Consider the following 25,995-nt stretch of genomic DNA (forward strand, 5'->3'; position numbering starts at 1 on the left):
AGATGCTTGGAAGAGACGCGTTGACGATCGCTTCAAAATCTGGAGAAAATCTCTAGATATTCTGGAAGAATCTAATATCGTTTTGAACAATCTGCACCCAACTCTTCAATTTACAAAGGAGATTAGTATTTCTTGACATAATGGTAATCAAAAGTGACACGACCATCACCACTGATATATACTATAAACACACAGACATACATAAATACCTGAACTTTAAATCGTGCCATCCAACACATACGAAACGCAATATTCCACTCTGCCTAGCCAGAATGATTTACACCAAGTTAAGAATCCTTCAAGTGCTCCACGTCTAAGCCACATACCTATTGGTCGAAATACAGTTAGAACTTAGATGGTGCGCTCACCAACACGTGACATCTAAGCTACATGCTGATTGGTCAAAATACAGTTTACAAGATTCAACCTGCTGGAGTCCGTCGGAAGGTATTTAAAGGATAAATCCAACCATTTCACTATAGTTGTCAATTGTGCAACACGATTGTCACTGCATAAACCTGAAGATTACGCAACTCGTGAAAGTACTAGTTTATTTCACTATTATAAAATTGTAAAATTGCAAAAATTGCAAATAATAAAAGGTGAAAATCAGTCTAAGTTGAAATTTCATTGATTTTGGATGTGACCGCGTGTGTATCGTCGGCGATTTTCTTTCTCCGTCTTCCCTTCTTTGGATTTTTTCTATATTTCTATGTTTCTGACAAAGAGCTCCGCTCGAAACTGCGAAATCTTCTTTCTTTTCTTTCTTTCCTGAGCGTCCAATAACACTGTACTTATTCCACGTCCTCGCGCTGTTGTTTTTCCTTGCTTGTTCTTGTTTGGATTTACTATGTGTGTGTGTGTGTATACATATATACATACATATACATGTATTCATATATATATGTATATATGTAATATATAAGTATATATATATATATATATCTATATATATATATATATATATACATATATATATATATATATATATATATATAATATATATATATAAATATATGTATATGTATATGTGTATATATATATATATATTATATATATATATATATATATATATATATATTTATTATATAGAAGGAGCTTCTACAGGACTAGTACTGTTTCATTCAAGAGAAATCTTCAGGAAGCTCCTGAAGATTTCTCTTGAATGAAACAGTACTAGTCCTGTAGAAGCTCCTTCTATATAATAAATTAATTTTACTCTGCTATGTATTGAGTACCTTACTTACTGTGGTTAACCCCGGATCAACCCGGGACCTACATATATATATATATATATATATATATATACATATATATACATACAATTACACACACATGGACATAAACACGCACGCACATACACGCACGCACGCATACACAAACTCACATACACCCACATACATATACATACACACAATTTATATACATACACGCACACACACATACACATTCGCATACACATATAGACGCACATACACACACATACACAGACATAGAGTAACGTACATTTACTCCACAGACACAACCTGACGTGTACACACATACCCACACGTACATACACACATACACACACACACTACATATACATAGACGCACGAACACATACTTCAAACTACCAGTTAAACACCTTTCTACTCCCCATTGCCCTACGCACATGTGTAGGGAGACACACAACAGACAGCCACTCCTACCAAAAGTCTTACTATAAATTCTTCCTACGACCTTAAACGATACTAAGTCCAACCACACACATACATAAACAGCCACAATCACACACACACACACACCTGCGCGCACGCACATACTCACTCATACACAAACATACTTCCTTCTCTTGCACTCTCCTGTCTTAGAAAGAACTTTTTCTTCACCCATTCCCTTCCGGTCATTTCAATATGTGACCGCGTGTGTATCGTTGGCGATTTTCTTTCTCCGTCTTCCCTTCTTTGGATTTTTTTCTATGTTTCTGACGAAGAGCTCTGCTCGAAACGTGAAATCCTCTTTCTTCTCTTTCCTTTCCTGAGCATCCAATAACACTGTACTTGTACTACGTCTTCGCGTTGTTGTTTTTCCTTGCTTGTTCTTATTTGGATTGACTATATATATATATATATATATATATATATATATATATATATATATATATATATATGTATATATGTAATATATAAGTATATATATATATATAGATGCATATATGTGCTTTTATATGTCAGTATATCTTTGTATTCCGCTAATTACGAATATATCCACATATCTCTGAATATAATTACTTGCCAATTTACATAACTGTGTGTGCATGTGTGTAAGTTTGTATGCAAGCATGTATGTATGCATGTATGTATGTATGTATGTATGTATGTATGTATGTATGTATGTATGTATGTATGTTGTCATACTAATAGTTCGTTGCAAAATCCAAAAGATACGAATGTCATTTAAAATCATATTTGTTTTGCTTTTAAACCAAAATGGAAGAGAAGCGGTACTATGACCAATTCTGAATTTAGTGGAATCTTTTTTCTTTTTTCTCTTTTGTCATTTTGTTTATGTTGTCATCATTACCGATTTTATCTTGATTGAAATCTATTGATCTGAACAATAACTCTAAAATCTGAAGCCGCAGTCTGTTCAGATTTAATAAGGAACACTGATTCTAATAGCGAGAGTATCTTTTGTAGCGTGGACACTGGTTAGTGGATAGTTAATGGAATAAATTTGCTTTAAAATAAAAGTCTCTGTATTAAGTCTCGTTTGGAAAAGAAGAACGTCGTCAACATTTCAGACCGATGACCTGCACACAACAGGTCGGCAACATTCACAACACATCGAAGGTAGTAAAGGGATCAGAACGACTCAGAACTGACCAACAGAAACAACACAGCGTGCAGACCCACCTGGTCCCTCAAACCTCCCAGAACAAATGAAAAATTACGGAGAACTCAACACACAGCGCATCAGAGCAAGTTACACGCAGAGCACATTCACAACAACGAAATACAAACATTAAAACTGAAAGAAATGCGAGGGGCAGTTTTATCTCTCTTAAATATAAATTCCTTGACTGTTTAAGCAGTGAAGAATGTCTTTAAATATTCAAGAAATTGAAAATAAACAAAGAGAGCATTTCCCTACATTCTAAAAACGCTCTCTCTCTCAATCTCTATTTCTCTCTCAATCTCTATTTCTCTCTCAATCTCTCTCTCCCAATTTCTCTCTCTCCCAATCTCTCTCTCTCTCAATCTCTCTCTCTCCCAATCTCTCTCTCTCCAATCTCTCTCTCTCAATCTCTCTCTCTCCCAATCTCTCTCTCTCTCTCAATCTCTCTCTCTCAATCTCTCTCTCTCTCTCTCTCTCTCTCTCTCTCTCATTCTCTCCTAAACGGCCAAGAAATACATAAAATACATTCGAACAGAATCAGCTGCAACCTTGTATGTTGCATACAGACCAGGTATAATTCTCCAGTCTACAAAGCCTAGCATCGCCACCGGATCATTCTACACATCTGTGTGATTTTTCGCGCAATTCCACGAAGCCGTTTGACCGTGAATCCCAAGCCAAGAAAGAATTGCCCATGTCAACTTTATATGTATATATATATATATATATATATATATATATATATATATTATATATATATATACATGCAAGCGACAGATTCGTGATTGTATTCTTGTTTCGATGTCAATTAGTGCTTAAGTTAGTTGTCAGATGACAAACTTCTTTTAGTTGATGAGGCTGGGGAAGTGACAGGTCCCATTGCCCTTACGAACCCTCCGAGATTATTAAGACTGATGTTGTTTGTTTTATTGAAACTTGCATTTCAACACTCACAGGAAAATCATGAATGAAGGGCTGACTTCAGAAGGACACTGTTTTTCAGGATGAAGAATTTGGCATAGTGGTTGATGCGAGAAAAAGATTGTTGGACACATTGAGTGTGACATGTGTGCCCAGAAACAGAGATACGAGTGGCTTGGTGTGCCTTGGTGGTAGGAGTTTGAGATCAGCTTGCTCCGAGGAGCAGAGGACAGTATATTAGATCAGAAGTTGGAGTGTATCTGTTAGTAAAGCAAGGCAAACCAGACGAGCGACCCTTCTCTAGATCCGTTGCAAGGCGTCACTGTGAGTAACAGCACCGTCCCCTCTTTGGGAACACTATAGCATTGTGGACTTCACTCGAGCGTTGTAGAGTGTCATCAGATGTTGGGGGATGAAATATTTTCTAATGGGAAGGGTAAGTCTTTGGAATGTGGTCCTAGCTAGGCTAAGAATATGTTTTCCCCGGGAGACTTCCTCGGCCGTAACGAGGCCCAGGAATCGAAATCAGTAACCGGTGCTCTACTCTTAGATTATATAATTCTCAAATGTTTTAGTCTTAACCTGTAATGAATATATAAGCTTTATCAGTCATTGAAGTGAATCATCATAAAAACGTGCAATTCGTAGGCAAAGGTGAACACAAACAACACACAGCCCACAAATTTCACTCAATATTTATAAAATGCATATTCTAGATTGGACTGAATATATACGATGAACAAAAGCGCACGTCTTGGCTTAGAGCGAAAGTATGACGCTATATGTACCCGACCGAAAGGAACATGGATTTTGTAGTAAAAGAAAAGAAATGCAAATGTCGCCGTGTACATATGCTACACTGAAACATCTGAGATCAATCTGATTCACAGTTACCTACGTAGGTGTTGAACGTTAGGCAAGTAGCTTTAAACAAATAATATCGATTTATTACTTTAACATAAAAGACATCGAATTTATGAAGGAAGTGAACATTGTATGAGATTTATTCTTTTATCTAAAGCCTTCTGTTAAAAGATAAATTTTTAGCCAGAACCCGAAACAACATTACAGTGTATGATCAAATAATATTGCTCCTGACCTGCCGGAATGACAAACGGTATATATATATTTTTTTAATTTCAAACCATTTCGTTATCACATTTAAGGCTAATGTCGTTAGAAAAAAAAAGATTAACGTTACGAGTTACTGCTTCACATTACGAGTTACTGCTTCACATTACGAGTTACTCTAAGATCTTGGAACTGTCTAATATTCTCAGTAATTGCCTGGTTCTTAAACTTACCTCACTGTTGTAAGTCGAAATGGGAATGTCGATTCCTCGAATGGCATCTAAGATGGTCATATACAAACGATCTCCGTATTCTGATACAAAGTCAGTTAATTCTAACATGGTGTAAACAGGATCTGAGAAAATAAGAAGATAAAAAGGAAAATCGAGAATATTGAAGGTCACGTGTCAGCCGATGGCTGTGGAGGAAATTGAATTAAAAGATGGACAAATTCTAACATTTACTGAGAGTGTTTGATGTCTTAATCAAAAAAAAATCTGACGACAACTTGTCAGCATACACGTTTCACGAAGAAGAAAGGGTCTTCAGATGACGACGACGAAGAGGAGGAGGAGGAGGAGAAGAAGAAGAAGAAGAAGAAGAAGAAGAAGAAGAAGAAGAAGAAGAAGAAGAAGAAGAAGAAGAAGAAGAAGAAGAAGAAGAAGAAGAAGAAGAAGAAGAAGGGAAGGAGGAGAAGGAGGAGAAGAAAAAGAGGAAGAGGAGGTGAAGGAGGAGAGTTTTCTTCAGAAGAGGAGGACAAGGCTGACACAGCTGACACCAGTGAAGTTGCAGATGTTGCCGCCAGAACAAAGAAAAAAGCTGGAGCAGTGGTGCAAGGCAACACAGCTGGCTGCTAAAGGAGCAGAATATATATTTGCCAACATAACGTGGCAGTCCTGAATAGGACTATGTTACGACTTTTTAACCCCAGGAAAACATCTTTTCCAGTTGGTTTATCGACAGCATGATCTGTGTCTGAGATATACTATAAATAAGGAGACCTACTACTCCTTTCTAGCCGTTGGCTGTACCAGCAGACCAATGGTTTCTGGGTAACTTTCCTTCTTCGGTACTGGGCAACAGCTTGGCTAGAGACAGCAGCCAGCCGACCTTACTCACAGTATATACTTAACGAAGCATCTGTCAGTCACTGATTTCATATATATATATCTTTATATATATATATATATATATATTATACAAAACAATGGAGAATTATACATTTTTAACCAGCTTACACACGTTTCGGATACATTGGTATTACATACTTCTGCAATGTATTAATCATCTATATCAGTGGATCACTATTTCATTGACCAGTCTTCTGCATAATTCGAGAAACGAACACTAACATATCCTTATCACAGAATTATGTAATAACAATGTATCCGAAATGCGTAGAAGCAGATTTTAGAAACGGGTATAATTCTCCAGTCTATTGTATGTTTTTTCTATTGTACTCTGTGATCATAAACTGAATATATTCTGTGTATGAACCTTGGGGTTGCGAATGGCACAACGCGGAATATAAATCTACGGTCCACGTAGTTTAAAATGGCTTTCACTGGTCAATTTGATTAGCTACGTTTGACTCCTACACAGTGCTTAAAATGTATTAGGCTGGATTTTACTTGTGCGTGTGCCTCTGTGTGTGTGTGTGCGTGCGCGTGTGTGTGCGTGTGTGCATGTGTGCGTGTGCGCGCGCATGCGTGTTCTTGTGCCTATGTGCGTGTGTGTGTGTGCGTGTATGTACAGGGTATGACGTTAAACTGCATCCGATGGTGAGGCTCCAGTTCGGCAGTTCTGGATTTGTGGGGAGTGTGGTGTCTACCATTACTGACGGCTCCGTTCTGGCCCGGAACGGTCGTACCTGACATCATACCATCTATGTTTTATATTGATTTCTCGGGACCAGAAGGGGCTTCCGTTATTTTTGACAAAGCCGTGGGAGAGGCAGCACTTGGAGGAGAAAGAAAACCCTGACATAAAACTTGCATTCAGAATAGGGGCAGTCATCTTGCAATACTTATCACTGGAACCTACGACAGCGAGCGAGAAAGTGGCAAAACTGTTGTACAATGAATTTTGTCACTTAAATCCAATAACGTAGAGATGCGTCATCATCAGTCATCATCATCAGTCATCACCATATACATATATATATATATATATATATATATTATATATATATATGTAGGTATAGAAAGAGAGAAGGTGTATGAGAGAGATATGGGAGGGAGAGAGAGAGAGAGAGAGAGAGTGAGAGAGAGAGAGAGACTGAAATAGAATCTTTGTGATTAAGTTGAAGTCACAGACATCGGTCGTCATTAATTCTTTTTAGCTGGAGAAGCCATAAATATTATCGCTGAAGAACAACGACAACTGCGTCAATGACGTAAACTGCGATGCTATTTACAGAAAAACGATTTTGAAATAATCACAGGAAATCTGGGGAATATGAAGAAAAATGTCATTTTTAAATTTCCTTTTATTTTTATTTTTTCTCAAAATGTTCCATGCAAAAAGCTTATGTAAAGCAATAATTTTGTGAGTAGAAATACAAGGGATGAAATTTGAAATCGAAAAATGAAAGAAAGAATACAAATGAAAATCTGATGATAATCTGAGAGGAAAAGCACAGAGTGAAAGAATAAGTAGAAAGTCTTATGGAGTTGAATGGATGTTGAGATGACAGAAGTAATTCAGTTTCAAGGGGGGAAATAAGGAAACATGAGAGAAAAACCCATCAAGTTATAAATCACAGCGACGACAATGCCTTGTTGCCAGCACAATGTTCTCAGTGAATATTTATTGAGATGGGTTTTGGGGGACGATTTACTCCTCTCTTTTGCAATGATTTCTTTTTATGTTCCGACATAAAATATCTCAATTCTTATTGGACAAGATATATCATCTTCGGTAAAAGAATAAAAAGAGTTTATTCAACTCAACATTTTCGATATCCAAATGTTTCTATATTGCTATGGTTTCTAAACGGCAGATTTGCTCAAAATTCTGCTGAGTCTATAGTATTCTATCTAGTATTCTGTGTACAGTAATCCCTCGCCATATCGCGGTTCACCTATCGCGGTTTATTATTTAAGCTTGCATCGATTCCTCCATGGTGTTGTTTTGTATTTATAATAAAATAAATATATACAAATTATAAAAATAACATTAAAAGATATACAGTACAGTACTGTTTCTATTTCGCGGATTTTCTCCTATCGCGGGAGGTTTTGGAACGTAGCAGCTACGATAGTCAAAGGATTACTGCATACCATAGTCAAAACTTTAACAGTTATATTTTTGTCTCTTTTCTGTGGGAAGAAGAATTTTGTCAAAACAAAAATCGATCTAAAAAGCCATCATCTAGAAATGTAGGAAACTTTAACAGTTGGTATTTTCAAGTAAAGTCCGCGTATCAACCGTGAATATGACGTCACTATTCTGAATCAGCAGAGGAGAAACCCGTAATAAATACTTCCTAAAAACCCCGCGAGAAAGATTTATTGAGAAAGAAAATAATAACATTTACTTGCAGAAGGAGTTTCTAAAACACATAAATAAGTCGCATAATTATGAGGTTGCAAAGTCGAAACTTCATTACTGTTCTCAGCACAGATGCGCCGCCATAGTTTCTAATCTATGCGAAATATGGCGCTGTCTTCTGAGAACTCGCTTTAAGGTATCATCCGTCAAGCAGCACCCTCACCACCTCACCATCTCTTCCTACGAACCCCCACAAGTATTCATGAGCAGGTTTGGGTTCTGAACATTCCATTATCATCAAATCTCACTCAATTACACAAATGTGCTGCTGCTACCACGCCCAAGCAGCAGCAATCAACATCGTCAATATTTCTTTGCCTTTCATTTTGACCTCTGTCTATTAAACCGTTTGAACTTGAACCGAATGACCTTTCGTTCCTTATGATAAATGGAAACAAAATAAGATTCTGCTCCTAAAATATTTATGATGGAGTGGGAGGATGATAAAATGCATTGTCCGTGGGAATATATATATATATATATATATATATATATATATATATATATATATATAAGACAGAGAGAGAGATTACATGAGATAATGTTTAGCATTTTCTCTGATACAGTCATATTTGCATTACTTACCTCTAACTCCAGCAAATAACACTTTTACATCTATTTTGTCATAATCTGCACAAAGCTGAAAATTTCAAGAAAAGAAAGCAAAATAAGTAAGAGTTGTTCTTATGGTAAGTCAAAGATTTTGGGATTATTTGTCTTTTTAAGACTGCCCAACTTTTTGTCAATTACTTATTTGCTGTAATATTCTTTGCTGCTCTAGGCACAATGCCCGAAATTTATGGGTGGGGGTCAGTCGATTAGAACGCCCCTAGTACGCAACTGATACTTAATTTATCGACCCCGAAAGGATGAAAGGTAAAGTCGACCTCGGCGGAATATGAACTCAGAACGTAGCGGCAGACGAAATACCTATTCCTTTACTGCCCACAAAGGGCTAAACATAGAGGGGACAAACAAGGACAGACAAACGGATTAAGTCGATTGCATCGGCCCAGTGCATAACTGGTACTTAATTTATCGACCCCGAAAGGATGAAAGTTAAAGTCGACCTCGGCAGAATTTGAACTCAGAACGTAACGGCAGACGAAATAGCTATTTCTTTACTGCCCACAAGGGGCTAAACATGGAGAGGACAAACAAGGACAGTCAAACGGATTAAGTCGATTACATCAACCCCAGTGCGTAACTGGTAAATATTTACTCGACCCCGAAAGGATGAAAGGCAAAGTCGACCTCGGCAGAATTTGAACTCAGAACGTAACGGCAGACGAAGTAGCTATTTCTTTACTACCCACAAGGGGCTAAACATAGAGAGGACAAACAAGGACAGACAAACGGATTAATTCGATTACATCGACTCCAGTGCGTAACTGGTACATATTTACTCGACCCCGAAAGGATGAAAGGCAAAGTCGACCTCGGCAGAATTTGAACTCAGAACGTAACGGCAGACGAAATACCTATTTCTTTACTACTCACTAGGGGCTAAACATAGAGAGGACAAACAAGGACAGACAAACGGATTAAGTCGATTACATCGACTCCAGTGGGTAACTGGTACATATTTACTCGACCCCGAAAGGATGAAAGGCAAAGTCGACCTCGGCGGAATTTGAACTCAAAACGTAGCGGCAGACGAAATACCTATTTCTTTACTGCCCACAGGGGCTAAACATGGAGAGGACAAACAAGGACAGACAAACGGATTAAGTCGATTACATCAACCCCATTGCGTAACTGGTAAATATTTACTCGACCCCGAAAGGATGAAAGGCAAAGTCGACCTCGGCGGAATTTGAACTCAAAACGTAGCGGCAGACGAAATACCTATTTCTTTACTGCCCACAAGGGGCTAAACATGGAGAGGATAAACAAGGACAGACAAACGGATTAAGTCGATTACATCAACCCCAGTGCGTAACTGGTAAATATTTACTCGACCCCGAAAGGATGAAAGGCAAAGTCGACCTCGGCAGAATTTGAACTCAGAACGTAACGGCAGACGAAGTAGCTATTTCTTTACTACCCACAAGGGGCTAAACATAGAGAGGACAAACAAGGACAGACAAACGGATTAATTCGATTACATCGACTCCAGTGCGTAACTGGTACATATTTACTCGACCCCGAAAGGATGAAAGGCATGGTCGACCTCGGCAGAATTTGAACTCAGAACGTAACGGCAGACGAAATAGCTATTTCTTTACTACCCACAAGGGGCTAAACATAGAGAGGACAAACAAGGACAGACAAACGGATTAAGTCGATTACATCGACTCCAGTGCGTAACTGGTACATATTTACTCGACCCCGAAAGGATGAAAGGCAAAGTCGACCTCGGCGGAATTTGAACTCAAAACGTAGCGGCAGACGAAATACCTATTTCTTTACTGCCCACAAGGGGCTAAACATGGGGAGGACAAACAAGGACAGACAAACGGATTAAGTCGATTACATCAACCCCAGTGCGTAACTGGTAAATATTTACTCGACCCCGAAAGGATGAAAGGCAAAGTCGACCTCGGCAGAATATGAACTCAGAACGTAGCGGCAGACGAAATACCTATTTCTTTACTACCCACAAGGGGCTAAACATAGAGAGGACAAACAAGGACAGACAAACGGATTAATTCGATTACATCGACTCCAGTGCGTAACTGGTAAATATTTACTCGACCCCGAAAGGATGAAAGGCATGGTCGACCTCGGCAGAATTTGAACTCAGAACGTAACGGCAGACGAAATACCTATTTCTTTACTACCCACAAGGGGCTAAACATAGAGAGGACAAACAAGGACAGACAAACGGATTAAGTCGATTACATCGACTCCAGTGCGTAACTGGTACATATTTACTCGACCCCGAAAGGATGAAAGGCAAAGTCGACCTCGGCGGAATTTGAACTCAAAACGTAGCGGCAGACGAAATACCTATTTCTTTACTACCCACAAGGGGCTAAACACAGAGAGGACAAACAAGGACAGACAAACGGATTAAGTTGATTACATCGACTCCAGTGGGTAACTGGTACATATTTACTCGACCCCGAAAGGATGAAATGCAAAGTCGACCTCGGCGGAATATGAACTCAGAACGTAGCGGCAGACGAAATACCTATTTCTTTACTACCCACAAGGGGATAAACACAGAGAGGACAAACAAGGACAGACAAACGGATTAAGTCGATTACATCGACTCCAGTGGGTAACTAGTACATATTTACTCGACCCCGAAAGGATGAAAGGCAAAGTCGACCTCGGCGGAATATGAACTCAGAACGTAGCGGCAGACGAAATACCTATTTCTTTACTACCCACAAGGGGCTAAACACAGAGAGGACAAACAAGGACAGACAAACGGATTAAGTCGATTACATCGACTCAGTGCGTAACTGGTACATATTTACTCGACCCCGAAGGATGATGAAAGGCAAAGTCGACCTCGGCAGAATTGAACTCAGAACGTAGCGGCAGACGAAATACTATTTCTTTACTACCCACAAGGGGCTAAACACAGAGAGGACAAACAAGGACAGACAAACGGATTAAGTCGATTACATCGACTCCAGTGCGTAACTGGTACATATTTACTCGACCCCGAAAGGATGAAAGGCAAAGTCGACCTCGGCGGAATATGAACTCAGAACGTAGCGGCAGACGAAACACCTATTTCTTTACTACCCACAAGGGGCTAAACACAGAGAGGACAAACAAGGACAGACAAACGGATTAAGTCGATTACATCGACTCCAGTGCGTAACTGGTACATATTTACTCGACCCCGAAAGGATGAAAGGCAAAGTCGACCTCGGCGGAATTTGAACTCAAAACGTAGCGGCAGACGAAATACCTATTTCTTTACTACCCACAAGGGGCTAAACACAGAGAGGACAAACAAGGACAGACAAACGGATTAAGTCGATTACATCGACTCCAGTGCGTAACTGGTACATATTTACTCGACCCCGAAAGGATGAAAGGCAAAGTCGACCTCGGCGGAATATGAACTCAGAACGTAGCGGCAGACGAAACACCTATTTCTTTACTACCCACAAGGGGCTAAACACAGAGAGGACAAACGGATTAAGTCGATTACATCGACTCCAGTGCGTAACTGGTACATATTTACTCGACCCCGAAAGGATGAAAGGCAAAGTCGACCTCGGCGGAATTTCAACTCAGAACGTAGCGGCAGACGAAATACTGCAGAGCATTTCGCCCGGCGTGCTAACATTTCTGCCAGCTCGCCGCCGTTGTCTCGAGTAATATTATTGATTTGTATATTACTTACAGTGTAGGACCCTAACCTTTCTTTGAAGAAAGTATAATGGTGAAGTGAACAATGCTCAACCGAAACAAACTCAAAGCATTCAAAATGTTATGGTACCGCTTTTTGTTTTTGTTTGTTTCTACTGGTTTCGATTTTCAGGTTCTAACCACGCTGAAGCCAAAGAACAATATGCAAACAAAACAAAGAGAAGCTATGAGAGGAAGCCACAATAAGAATGCTCTACAGAGTCGTTTGACTTGCTAGAAACAGCAACGTAGGCGCCCTCAATTAAAACGTAACAGCCGCATAAGGACAAAGACACCGGATAACATAGTCCTGCGTTCCCTTGTTCGGCCGTCACAGAATAAACAGCAAAAATCAATCAATCAATGATAAGAAGATTCAATACAGAAAGAAACTCACCGTTTTCAGAATTTTTACTCCAACAGTGTCAACAAAGTTCACGCCGCTGACATCAACAATTATATAATTTATCGGAATGCTAACATTTAAATTGTGTTCGTTTCTTTTTTCAATATCCATCTGAGAGTTTGATTTGTTATTCTCATCTTTTCCAATAAGCTGAAAATTTGAAGACAAATATGAAATTATGAAATATTAACAAGCAAATCACTAAGCAAGACAGAGGTAGAAGCAAATATTTTAAAGAACGTGATTCGTCGTTCGAATTAGCTGAAAAAATCAGTTTTATGATTTATCAATGTGTGTGTGTATGTGTGTGTGTGTGTGTGTGTGTGTGTATGTGCGTGCGTGCGTGCGTGCGCGACTGTGTAGTGGAACGCTTTCTGTAGATTGCTTACAATACAATAGTGTTGCGGTTATAAAACTTACCGATTTTCTTTCCTTCTTAAGTCTCTTTAGAACTTTCTCTGGGTTTATTCCTGATGTTTCCTGCACCTGCTTCACAAAGATCTCGGCATTGGCGAAGTAAATCGAAGCATTATAATATAGAATCTTTATTCCTGAATACTGTTTTGACTGAAATAGAGGAACGAAAAGCACTTCGTTAATTAGTTTCAATTAGTGTATACGCTACATATGTATTTCACGCGCAATTTCTTTAATTGGGGGAAAAATCTGGTGAAGCAAGGAGTTCATAGAATAGTTTCTCCGCTTGGCACTTGGTGCTCCTGTGAAGAATTTATAATCCGAACCTAAGAATTTCTAAAATTTTCCTTTTATATATTTTATCTCAATTTCTATATCGGGATGACTCGTTTGATTTGGTGGTTATACATATGTACATACATAGATACACGCATCTATATACATATATACATACATACATACATACATACATGCATACATACATACATACATACATACATACATACATACATACATACATACATACATACATACATACATACATACATACATAAACACTTACATGTATACATACACATACGTACGGGTGTTCATGCTAAATTTGACGAATTTTTATCTCTCCTTCTTTCGGAAACACTATGATGTATTTGGTAAATAAAAAGCAGTGTTGGAGAGCATAAAGATAAATATTGCAATTAAAAAAAATTTAGCCGACGTGGAGGACTGGAAGCCATCTGAATATTTATTTCTTTATTAGGACAGACAAAGTCGATTACATTGACCCCAACGCGTAACTGGTATTTATTTAATTGACCCCGAAAGGATGAAAGGCAAAGTCGACCTCGGCGGAATATGAACTCAGAACGTAACGGCAAACGAAAATACCTATTTCTTTACTACCCACAAGGGGCTAAACACAGAGAGGACAAACAAGGACAGACAAACAGATTAAGTCGATCATATCGACCCCAGTGCGTAACTGGTACTTAATTTATCGATCCCGAAAGGATGAAAGGCAGAGTCGACCTCGGCGGAATATGAACTCAGAACGTAACGGCAGACGAAAATACCACTAAGCATTTCGCCCGGCGTGCTAACGTTTCTGCCTTCTCGCCGCCTTATAAGCCATCTGAATATTGGAAAAGAGTTATCTGTATCATGAGGATTTGAGAGAATCGTTAAAACATCTGACAAAACTCTTGTGGTCATCGTCCCATTTGTTGAATGAATTCTGGGCTCAAATTCCGCTAAGATCAACTTTGCTTCCCATCCTTAGGAAAATAAAATCTGCAAACCGAGTACCGGGTTCGTTTTCTCTCTTTCTCCCTCTCTTTCTTTCACTTTCTCAGAATAGACTACGCTTTGGAGGAGACCACATACAATACCTGCGATGTGACAAAGGATAGGAAATTCTAATGACAAAATCAAAAAGAACTCTCCAAAATGTATAATATTTTGGGCGGTCTGGGACTATAGTAAAAGCACCTTTCCTGTGTGCCATGCAGTGGGACTGAACCTGGAACCATGTGGTTGTGAAGCAACCTTCTTACCGCATTACTGAATCTAATATAAGTGCACATTATTTTAGGGTGCAAAGAGCAAGCTGACAGAACGCTTAGCGGCATTTCGTCCGTCTTTACGTTCTTAGATCGCCTTCCATCTTTTCGGGGTCGATAAAATAAATCCCTGTCAATGTCATTGACCCGCTTCCACCAAAATTGCTGGCCTTGTCCCCAGAATTTGAAACTAATATTATACTAGGATATATTTAATCCTCCTTTACTCAACCGATTCCTCGACCCCCACGGCTAAACCCTTGTGAATTCCCTAAATTATTACATGCGGTTTTGTTTTTATGCAACTGGATGAATTCTAGGAAAGAAATATTTGGTCAAACTTACAATTTGATATTCACTCTCTGGCCGAAATACTTCGCTTTCATCAATTTTGCCGATTAACTTCAAATTGGTTCTGATGTATGAGAGAAAGATAAATTTATTAAGGAAAAGAGCGAGATGGAGATTGCTTTAAACTGATACAGAGAAAAGCATAATAGACAAGAATGAAACTAAATTACGAAATGCAAAACTAAGAGAGATTTGTGGCTGCGTTTACTTTGAAATATATAACAAACAGGATATTGGAGCTTAAGGCTAGAGAAACTGAATGGGAACTGAGCAACTAGGTGAGAGGATAAAGGTTCGATTATTGTTGCCAGCACTCTGTTATGGTTGTGGTCAAGGCACTTATAAGCTCAGATGCTGAGTCCACCTACTTCTAAATAGATAATGTGCGTGGTGGTGACCATTGTGAATCTCTGCGTCGCTTTGGAGATATTCGAACTAAGAGTCAGGAAGTTAAACAAAACGAACAACGGCAAATACAAGAACAACATCACATCAATATCAGGAGAACAGAAAGCAATGCACTCGCTGATATATAAAAGGACGGAATGCTTCTGCCTAAAATTCTTTCGAGCGTAGCTCTGCTTGGTCAACGGATAATGTGGGACAAAGCAACAAGTAATAATAGTCATGTATAAATTTTATCAAAGTGCCAAAGGCAAAAACGTATTCGATTTAAAATATTACGCGAAAGAATAAACTTAATTCTCTAGGAAATAAATTTATTTATTCAGTTATTCATACTCACCTCTGAGTCCGTATAACAACTGTAAAGACTGAAAAAATGATGCCGATTCCAAGACCAAAGTCCACGTGAAGAATGACCACGGATAGAAAGGTTATCAGCCAGATTGACTAATAAAGAAAAAGGAAAGGTTTAAATATTCAATTGACGTCTTATTGACATTCTGTATTGCTATTGAGGTACGAAGTGCTTCGCAAATTACTGACCCTGTAAGTCGGTGAGCTGACAGAACCGCTAGCACGACGGACAAAATGCTTAGCGGCATTTCGTCCGTCTTTACGTTCCGAGTTCAAATTCTGCCGAGGTCAACTTTGCCTTTTATCCTTTCGGGATAGATAAATTAAGTACCATTTGGACACTGGAGTCGATATAATTGACTTAACCTCTTCCCGGAATCGCCAAAATTTGAAAGTATTTTCAATATTATTGTTAGCAATGGCTTATGTGTCTGGATTTGTTAGTCTCAGATGATGGTTTATAACATAAGCATCGGACTACATGTTTTAGCAAGAAGGAATGACCTCCCCACTACTTGACTGGTACTAATTCTATTTTCACCCCGACGCAGTCACTCACAAATGCAATTGGCTGCTGGTAAAGCAGATGTCGTGTGAGAAAAACCAACTGTCTGGAATCTGGTGCCAAATGAAGCTAACTTCATATAAAGTGTCCGTGAAGCCAAGAATGATCAACATTTGGAGTATGTTACGGATGAAGTCGAAAACGCTGAACGCTTTAGCGAATGAAACCGACTTCAGCCAAAGCTGAGTTCGAGGAAAGCAGGGTAATGGAGAACTAGGTTAATGTGTGAAGCCTCTGCGAGTAAAACTGACCAGCAGGTGGAGCTAAGTGCTGAGGAAGCCGTGGGGAGACAAGTGAAGTTCACCACGAATCAAACCCAGCACGATTTAATGAAATAACAGATGAAGTCTACAGCGGGATAAGCTAATCAAGCTTGAAGCTAATTAGGTTTGAAGCTAATCAGGTTTGAAACAATCAAGAACGAATGAATCGAACCACAGGTGAAGTCGACTGTGTAGAAAGCTGACAACAGGTAAATAGGTTTCAGGTGTTTCGGAGCCAACGACTCTCCCCAGACACAACTAAATTTAGAAATGACTTATATTTGTATTGAATAAAAGATACAACAAAAAGTAATACTAACAAAATCATACTTGGACAACCTCCATAACCGTTTCAGTTCGAGGACTTGGAGCAGCATGGTTCGTAAAGCGACCATAATTATAGCAGATAAAGTACACTGTGGGAGAAAGAGAAAACAAGCAAAGATTATGGAAAGTGTGTGGAAACAGGAGTTAGCAGATATTAAAAAACTTATTAACCCTTTCGCTGCGAAAATCAAACATTTCCACTCGAAATTACATTAGCCTTGTCTACAGAAGGCAGTTTTATTTATCGTTTGTTGAGAATGTCATGTTTGAAACTAATTCTTGTCGAGTTTATTGAAGAAACGTGACTTACAGCAAATACCACTTCTATATTTTGATAGATAATTCACATCATTACTGGAATAACCACGAAATTAAGTTTCACAGCTAAAGGGTTAAATAAATATTGTTTAAGATAATTTAAGGAGAAATATATATATATATATATATATATATATATATATATATATATATATATATATATATATATATATATATATATATATATTGGTATACGTATATGTGTGCGTGCAAGTGTATTTTGGGTGAGGTAGCGAGACAAGCATCCTTTTCCTAAGTGCATCTTAATTCGTCCGTTCGAAGCATTTATTTACTGACAGTGCTCTGTAGCAAATTAGTAATAAGTTGAATCTGTGGTCAGCATACATGGGAAATAAATAAACGGAAAGAATAAATTTCGAATACATCTATAAAAAGAAAAAAGTATGGATGTAAGAGATTATGTTTCATCCGTGGAATAAGTGTAACAAAAACGGTAAAGAGAACATGTTGACTTTCAGAGTGTCTTGCAATATTTTGTACCATTTACAAATGGTATTTCTAAAGACAATATTAGCTACAGTCAGTTTTCTTCGTTGAAACCTCAAGCTGTTCGAGATCTTTGAATCGTAGATTTTTAAGAGCGTATTTATGTATGCATGTACGTACGTATGTGTGTATATGTATGTATGTGTGTGTATATTTATGCATGTATGTATGTATGTATGTATGTACGTATGTGTGTGTGTAAATATATAGAAGGACGGATTAGTGGATAGATGCATAATATATTTTTTGAATCTGTGTATACATGCGTGTGCGTGTATATATGTGTATGTGTGTGTTCGCGCGTGTATATTTTTATATGTGTATTATGTATGATTGCAATCTGCCGATGATTTAATTCCTTGCTACTTGGAGTTTAATACACGTACATGTACGATTGATCAGACAATATTTGATCTATACACATACATACATAAATACATACATACATACATACATACATACATACATACATATATGTATATATGTATATATATATATATATATATGTGTGTGTGTGTGTGTGTATATATATATATATATTATATATATATATATATATATATACCTACATACATACAGGTGTGTTGGGGGGGGGGGTTGTCTGTATGTGTTTGTATCTGTCTGTATTTGTGTATCTGTGAATATAATTGAAATAAGAACGCTAGACAACATTTTTTTTCTTACAATTTATAATATTGATCTTCTATATTAAATTTCGAACGGTTCAAACGATATCTCGACATGAAAAATTGGTGTTTTCAAACTCTTAAAAGTTTCAAAGAATAATCTCAAAGAAACTTCAAATCTAACGAAACATTAGACGTCTCCTCATAATGACATTTTGTCGCCACTAACAATGTCTCCAAGCTCTGTTGTCTCTCTCTTTCTCTCCCTCCCTCTTCCCCTCTCTCTCTTTCTCTGGTTCCCTCCACCCCTCTCTCTCTCTCTCTCTCTCTCTCTCTCTCTAACACAAGTCAACTTCTGCTTTAGTAAATGACGTCATCTTGTTAGGTATTGAGTACCACTCACACTTACAACTCGAAGAGGTGGCCATGTGAGTTAACTGTAGAAAATGATTTTATTATTCATTTCCTCTTCCATTTCTACCTTTCTTTTTCTGTCTATCACCCTCTCTCCCTCTCTTTCTCCCTTTCTTCCTACCCCCCTCCGTCTCGCTCTCTCTCTCTCTCTCTCTCTCCCTTTCTTCCTACCCACCTCTGTCTCTCTCTCTCCCCCTCTCTCTTGTCATTGCTTTGCCAAGTAAAAACGTGAAACAATTCTTGAAATGTACGGGTGATATAGATTTACCGTTAAATATGTTCCAATGAAATTAGAGCAACGACAGACAGTAGGTTATTTTACAATATCTTTTATCGATCTTCCATATAAAGAGATATTTTTAGCGGCGGAATGACATTCTGAGAGCATCTTGGCTTTCGTTATGTTTCAAGTGTTTGACTATTCTTTGAAACTTCGAAAACTTTGCAAAAGCCATCATTTTTTTATGACGAGATATCGTTTGAACTGCAAAACTCACGCACAAAAGAAAAACTAAAACAAATTGCTGTCTGGAGTTTTTATTTCATTTAAACAAAATTAACTGTAAATCTATAATATTTGTACGTTGCATTTTACGTAATATTTCAAATACAATCGTATATACAGACACATAAATATGTATGTGTGTGTGCGAGTACGTATGTATGTATGTATATAAACAGACAGAGAAGGAGCGAGAGAGATAAGTGTGTGTATTTATGTGCATTTATGACGGCGTATATATGATATAGTCTGTTAAGGACACTACATCCTAACTTTAAGTTTCATACTTTACAAATAACAAGCGATCGTCAGAGGAAATCCTTTAACAGACATAACGATATGTCTCTTATCTTTGACCTTTCATTCATCTCAGTCGTTAGACTACGGCCACACAGGGCCACCACTTTGAAGAATTTTAGGCAAATGAATTCACCCGGTACCTTTTGGTTCCTGCTACTTAACTTGTCGCTCTCTTTTGCTGATCTTTAATTTACGGAGACGTGAACCTACAAACACCGGTTGTCAAACAGTGACGGAGGACAAAAACAGAGAGCAACGCACACACACACATACACACACACACACACGCACACATTCACTCACGCGCATATACGCATATATACGACGGGCTTCTTTCAGTTTTCATCTACCAAGTCCACTCACAAGAATCTGGTAGAAAAGATTTGACCTAGGTAGCACACATCGGGACTGAACCTGGAACCATGTGGTAGGAAAACAAATTTTATGTCTACGCAACCACTCCTGCGCCTGTGTGTAGAAAATTCTTTAAAATATTTTGAAGGACATAACTTCATAAATAAACCCAGTTAGGGGTAAGCTGCTTCACTTCGGCGGTAGAACCATGAATACGAATATTAAGGTCGTAATACACAAGCGCACTCAACCATGCACTTCTACTTACACACACACACACACGTATATATATATATATATATATATATATATATATATATATATATATATATGAGAATGATATTACCTAGGAAATGTCTTGAAAACTTTAGCCATAAAAGAAGGGAATGTGGCCTCCTTTTGTCACTTCTAGCATTAAGTGCATGACAAAAGGCACATAATATATATATATATATATATATTATATATATATATATATATATATATTATGTGCCTTTTGTCATGCACTTAATGCTAGAAGTGACAAAAGGAGGCCACATTCCCTTCTTTTATGGCTAAAGTTTTCAAGACATTTCCTAGGTAATATCATTCTCATACGAATCAAAGAAACAAAACTCTGGATGGTGTATCTCCACAGGCTTTTCCGCAGTCCACTTCGTAAGCCTTGAATACAAATAACTTGCAGCATATGAGTGGGTCTCTGTCATTTTTATGGCATAAGCTCAACGGGGATTAAGTATTCAACAATTTCGAAATAAAGTATTGTTTTTATTGGCCTTAAACAATTTACATGAAACAAACCCTCATATCAAATTCTCTTTGGATCCGATTCTTCACAGTATTTTCATTATTAAGATTTTAACAATCTTATTATGAAAGGTTAGTTCAAGTATATGAATGTATGTTATGCCAGTGCTTTATTTAACATTAATTCAAGTTTATTTCTTTTAAATGCACCGTTTTTTATGGTCCTATTATACCTGTATCTTTATTATTATATGTGTATGTGTGTGAGCACGTGTAAGTGTTAGTGCTTGGTGTGAGTGTATTTGTGTGTACGTGTGTGTGCGTGTGTGTGCGCGTGTGTGTGTGTGTGTGTATGTACGTATGCGTGTAAGCAATAGCAAAAGATTCAACTAATCCAAACCCCATAAAATATCAGCCGATTACTCACGCACCTGTAACTGTATAATAACCACTGATTTCCGCCTTTAATTTAGGTCCCTATTAAGCAGTATAATATATAAATATAATATACTAATATAGATATTACATAAATGTAATATAGTAACATACATAATACATCAGTTCTACATCAAATACATTTAAGCGCCGATATACGATCCATCGACATACTTTCAGTAACATAAAATTATGTAAGGTAACTTCGCTAGCAGAATGCATTTGGGACCTAAAACACAAAGATATTGGTTTTAAATTTCAATGGTGCATCATTGCAACAGCTCATACATAGACTTGAAATAGAAAAGTGTACACTTTGCACAACAGAAGGACTTATCAGACACAAAATATTGATGAGTCGTAGAAACAATTCTACTTTTTCTTGTAAACATAAACTTTTCAAACCTTTCCAGCCTTATCATAATAGCCCTAGATAAGTGAATTCGCGAAGCCCAGTTAATTAGTCCGAAATATTTTATCCACGAAATAGGAGCGCTAAATTAACACTTCAATTACCGGAATTAAATAACAGGATTTCGCACATTAGACTGAAGCAGACATTATACAGAAACCAACATGTATGCATATATGTATGTATGTATGTATGTATGTATGTATGTAAGTATGTATGGATAGAAGGATGGATGGATGCATGCCTGCGTATCTTTATGAATCTATGAGTGTATAATTGTACATATGAGGCTGTATGTATCAATGTTTGTATGTAAATGTATGGAAAGTTGCACAAACGTATAAATCTGATACACATTCGAAAAACATTATTCCTGCTGTCTGTCTTCCCCTATTCTTTTCTATCTTCATTAAACCCGCCCAACATTACAATCCGACAACTTTGTAGCATCCTTTCAACCGCTTCTAGTACTGTCACTAGCGATCTCTACGATTATGTATCCCACCGCCTTTTCAGTCCAGTAGTGTTACTTATAAATGTTACACGTCTCTGACAATTTGACAACCACGTTGTTAATGAAATGTGTGTAAGATGATGTAACTAAATATCTTATGAAAACAAATTTCTCCCTTTTGTTTTCTTCATATACTCTGTGTTAATCTTAAACTTGGATTTAATAACATGGCTTACAATTACAATACACGAATGGAAATACACGCGAAGTTCTTATTACTGATTGTCATGCAGTTTAAGGTTTAAACACAAAACCAATATATACATATGCATATATATATATATATTATATATACGCATACACACTCGCGAGCGCATATATATATATATATATATATATATATATACATATATATATATATATACATATATATATATATACATATATATATACATATATACACACACACACACACACACACACACATATATATATATATATATATATATATATCGAAATTTATATATATAATATATATATACATATATACACACATATATGGGCAGCCAGCTACAATATGGTTTTCCATCTCTACATATTCTGCAGTTACTTGTATTTCTCTTTATTACATGTTTTTGGTAATTTCTAGTGGGGTGGCTTTGGTCTGGTGCTGCAATTAAAATCCCTTCAGTCTCTGCTTTTCAGTCCTGAGATTCTCAACCATTGTTGGGATTTTGCTTTGTCTATCTCTTTTCCGTTTAGTTTAACTCGGTTTTATTTTACTATATCAAGTGTGTGGAGATGTTTAAAATAGTGCACTGGGCATATATACAAGAGTCGAAAGCAATGGAAATGAAGCAAGGGTACTTACGTTTGGAAGGTCTCTGAACAAAGGTCCAATTACGATTATAACGATTAGTACGAGGACACAGGAGAACAGACTGGCCACCTGGAAGAGAAGACAAAGGAGAAATGATGAGGATAAGAAGGAGGAGGAGGGTGGCGGTGGTGGTGATAATGATGTTCTAGCAGAAAAATGGCTGGCTGACTTGATGGATGGATGGATGGATGGAAGGATGTTATACTACAAAGAAAATATAGAGAGAAAAAGAGACAGACAGATAGATAGATAGACAGATAGAAGAAGGAAGGGAGAGAGAGAAAGCAGCATATTGGTATCCCTACCTGAGTCCTTCCTCCAGCCGAGTCTTGTACGGATGTACGAGATACCGATGCAGCAAATGGATAACACGAGAAGAAGGAGCCAACGATGTTTCCGTAGCCGTAGGCTTTCATTTCCTACAAAAGAACAGAGCGCAAGTTGTAGGGTCAGAAACCTCCCCATTATCTCCATCACTGATTGATATCACACACACAACGGTCACTCCTATCTGCATCATCCTAAAAAAAATGTCAACGGCCGGTTGAAATAATTGGACTTTTCATATCCGCATTTTGTTTTTAGGTTTGAAATACGTCCAGAGGGAGGTTTTGTCGGTTGATTGCGAAGGTAATCTGAGTTAATCAAAGTTTTCAAACTAATCCCATTACATAAGTGGAACCCTAAGGCGTGTGCTTCTGACATACCCAACTCTCCCTACCCGAGGTATTTTCCTTCGTAGCATAATTACTTTTTATCTTTCAGTTTGGGACTACGGCCACGCTAGAGCAGTGCCTTGAACGGTTTTAGTCAAACTAATTAAACACATTACCTATGTTTAAGCCTGGTATTTACTCTATCGGGGTTTTCTTTTGCCGAACCACTGGATAACTGAGATGCAAATAAACAAAAACTGAATGTCAAGCGGCTGTGGAAGACAAGCACAAAAGTAGACCCATAAATACATGAATGTGTGAGTTGGGAAAGAAACTTCTTAGCACACAGCCACGCCTGCGCCGCTGTTGTTTGACTTTCTTCCGTCCTATGACCAAAGTGTTTATTTGTTGATACGTAAAGCAATAAAAAGAAGAAAACTAATTAAAAAAAGGCAGAATTATTTGGCATAAACAAAAAGGAAAAGGATTTTAAAATAAAGAAATGAGAACAAAATTCTTCTTATGTTTTTGCATGTGTCAGATATGTGAATTGTACAATGGAAATAATTCGAAGAATTAGTATTATACAAATAATGTATTTAAAATCTTTGATCTCAGCAGGCAATGATGGCGTCAAAAACTGGAGGAGAAAGAGTCAATTTTTCAGCGAGAAATCGAAGGGCCTAACCGTTAGATTATCATAAAGTAAGGATTCACAAAAGGTGCTGTAATAGATTCGGTTATTTTATATAATGTACGCAAATTTTAAAATAAAATCAAGAAATCCCTAAAATACAGTTTACAGGGAAATTTTAACGGAACGATCCATGTGTATACGGTGCAGCTTCCTCCAAGATTTAAGCTAGTTGGACTTGACTCTTTCAAATACCAAATGTACTTGGGCAAAATTTTCTAAAATCTTTTATCTGATTGCTTGAAAAACTGGATAAAGGTGCATCTTAAATTCATTTTCAGTTAACCTAATTTAAACGGGGATATTATCTCGTGGTAATTAAATTAATGCTTTCGAAAGACGAAGACTCGCCTGCATTAAACAAAAGAAAAATATATTTAAGTTTTTGCAGATACTTCTACATCTTTGCTGTATAATTCTCAACCCATAAACTGTTAAACCCTGCGACTTCTCTCTGAAGAATTACATCTTTTGTTGTTTCTTTTGATTCTATTTTCTTTTCCTTGTAATGAAGATTTTGAATAGCTAATATTTCCAATTATTTCTCTTGCACGGTTCACTTACCTTGCACACAGGCACATTTTCTTCCTGCAGATCAGGACAAAACATCCTTCAATCCAAACAGACGCATGAAGTACGATAACTCTGTTATTTGAACTAATATCATGTATTACAATATCATAAAATTTGAAAATGTTAAGTCTTGAGTTCGACTTTATATTTCTGCGTTGGATTGAGCTCCTTTGTATATACATAGCAATACCCTATGCGGTTCACCCACCCGTTATCTGTGAGGGTAGATGTTTGACTCATACACGCTGAAATCTACAGCGACGGAAGAGAAATATGTTCACTCCTTCCCTCATGAATTCTCTGAGCTTATAAAAGGGTTAAGTTCAATTTCACTAACTCAAAGACCAGCTAAATGTGATCATTGGTTCTTATTTTCCTTAGTCTCCCCTAAAATGAAGAGGGAATTTCCATTTTGAACCAAGGCGCTGAAGTTTTCTATTATCAAATTCTTCAACTCTCTTATTCTATTGCTTTCATTCTCTCTCCCTTTCTCTGTCCGTCCGTCTCTCTCTCTCTCTCTCTCCTCTCTCTCTCTCTCTCTTTCTATCTACTACTACTACTACTACTACTACTACTACAAATGGGAACTGAGACTACGAAGACGAAGTGTCCGTTTCAAGGACAGTAAATTTCTTATGAAAGAAGACGAATTGGCGAATGATGAAGCCGTGGCAAAATAACAGCCCCTACGACTCTGCTGCGCAGGGTCCTCTTCAGCTATCTATTCCTCCCCTGCTT

General features: G+C 37.6%; 1 protein-coding gene across 6 annotated transcripts in view; it reads right to left on the reverse strand.

The window, feature by feature from the left end:
- LOC115218623 (sulfate transporter) overlaps positions 1-25,995 on the reverse strand; it is a 154,409-nt gene that overhangs the window by 6,916 nt on the left and 121,498 nt on the right. For all 6 annotated transcript variants that reach the window (XM_029788530.2, XM_029788528.2, XM_036508532.1 and 3 more), the window contains 9 exons: positions 23,640-23,753; positions 23,326-23,403; positions 17,379-17,474; positions 16,217-16,323; positions 15,466-15,535; positions 13,568-13,714; positions 13,139-13,297; positions 9,010-9,064; positions 5,106-5,227 (listed from right to left, as the gene is read on the reverse strand). In XM_029788530.2, coding sequence (XP_029644390.1) covers positions 5,106-5,227; positions 9,010-9,064; positions 13,139-13,297; positions 13,568-13,714; positions 15,466-15,535; positions 16,217-16,323; positions 17,379-17,474; positions 23,326-23,403; positions 23,640-23,753 — 948 coding nt within the window. The remainder of the gene's footprint in view (positions 1-5,105; positions 5,228-9,009; positions 9,065-13,138; positions 13,298-13,567; positions 13,715-15,465; positions 15,536-16,216; positions 16,324-17,378; positions 17,475-23,325; positions 23,404-23,639; positions 23,754-25,995) is intronic.

Source organism: Octopus sinensis, linkage group LG13 (genome assembly GCF_006345805.1).
Source record: "Octopus sinensis linkage group LG13, ASM634580v1, whole genome shotgun sequence".
NCBI lineage: Eukaryota > Metazoa > Mollusca > Cephalopoda > Octopoda > Octopodidae > Octopus > Octopus sinensis.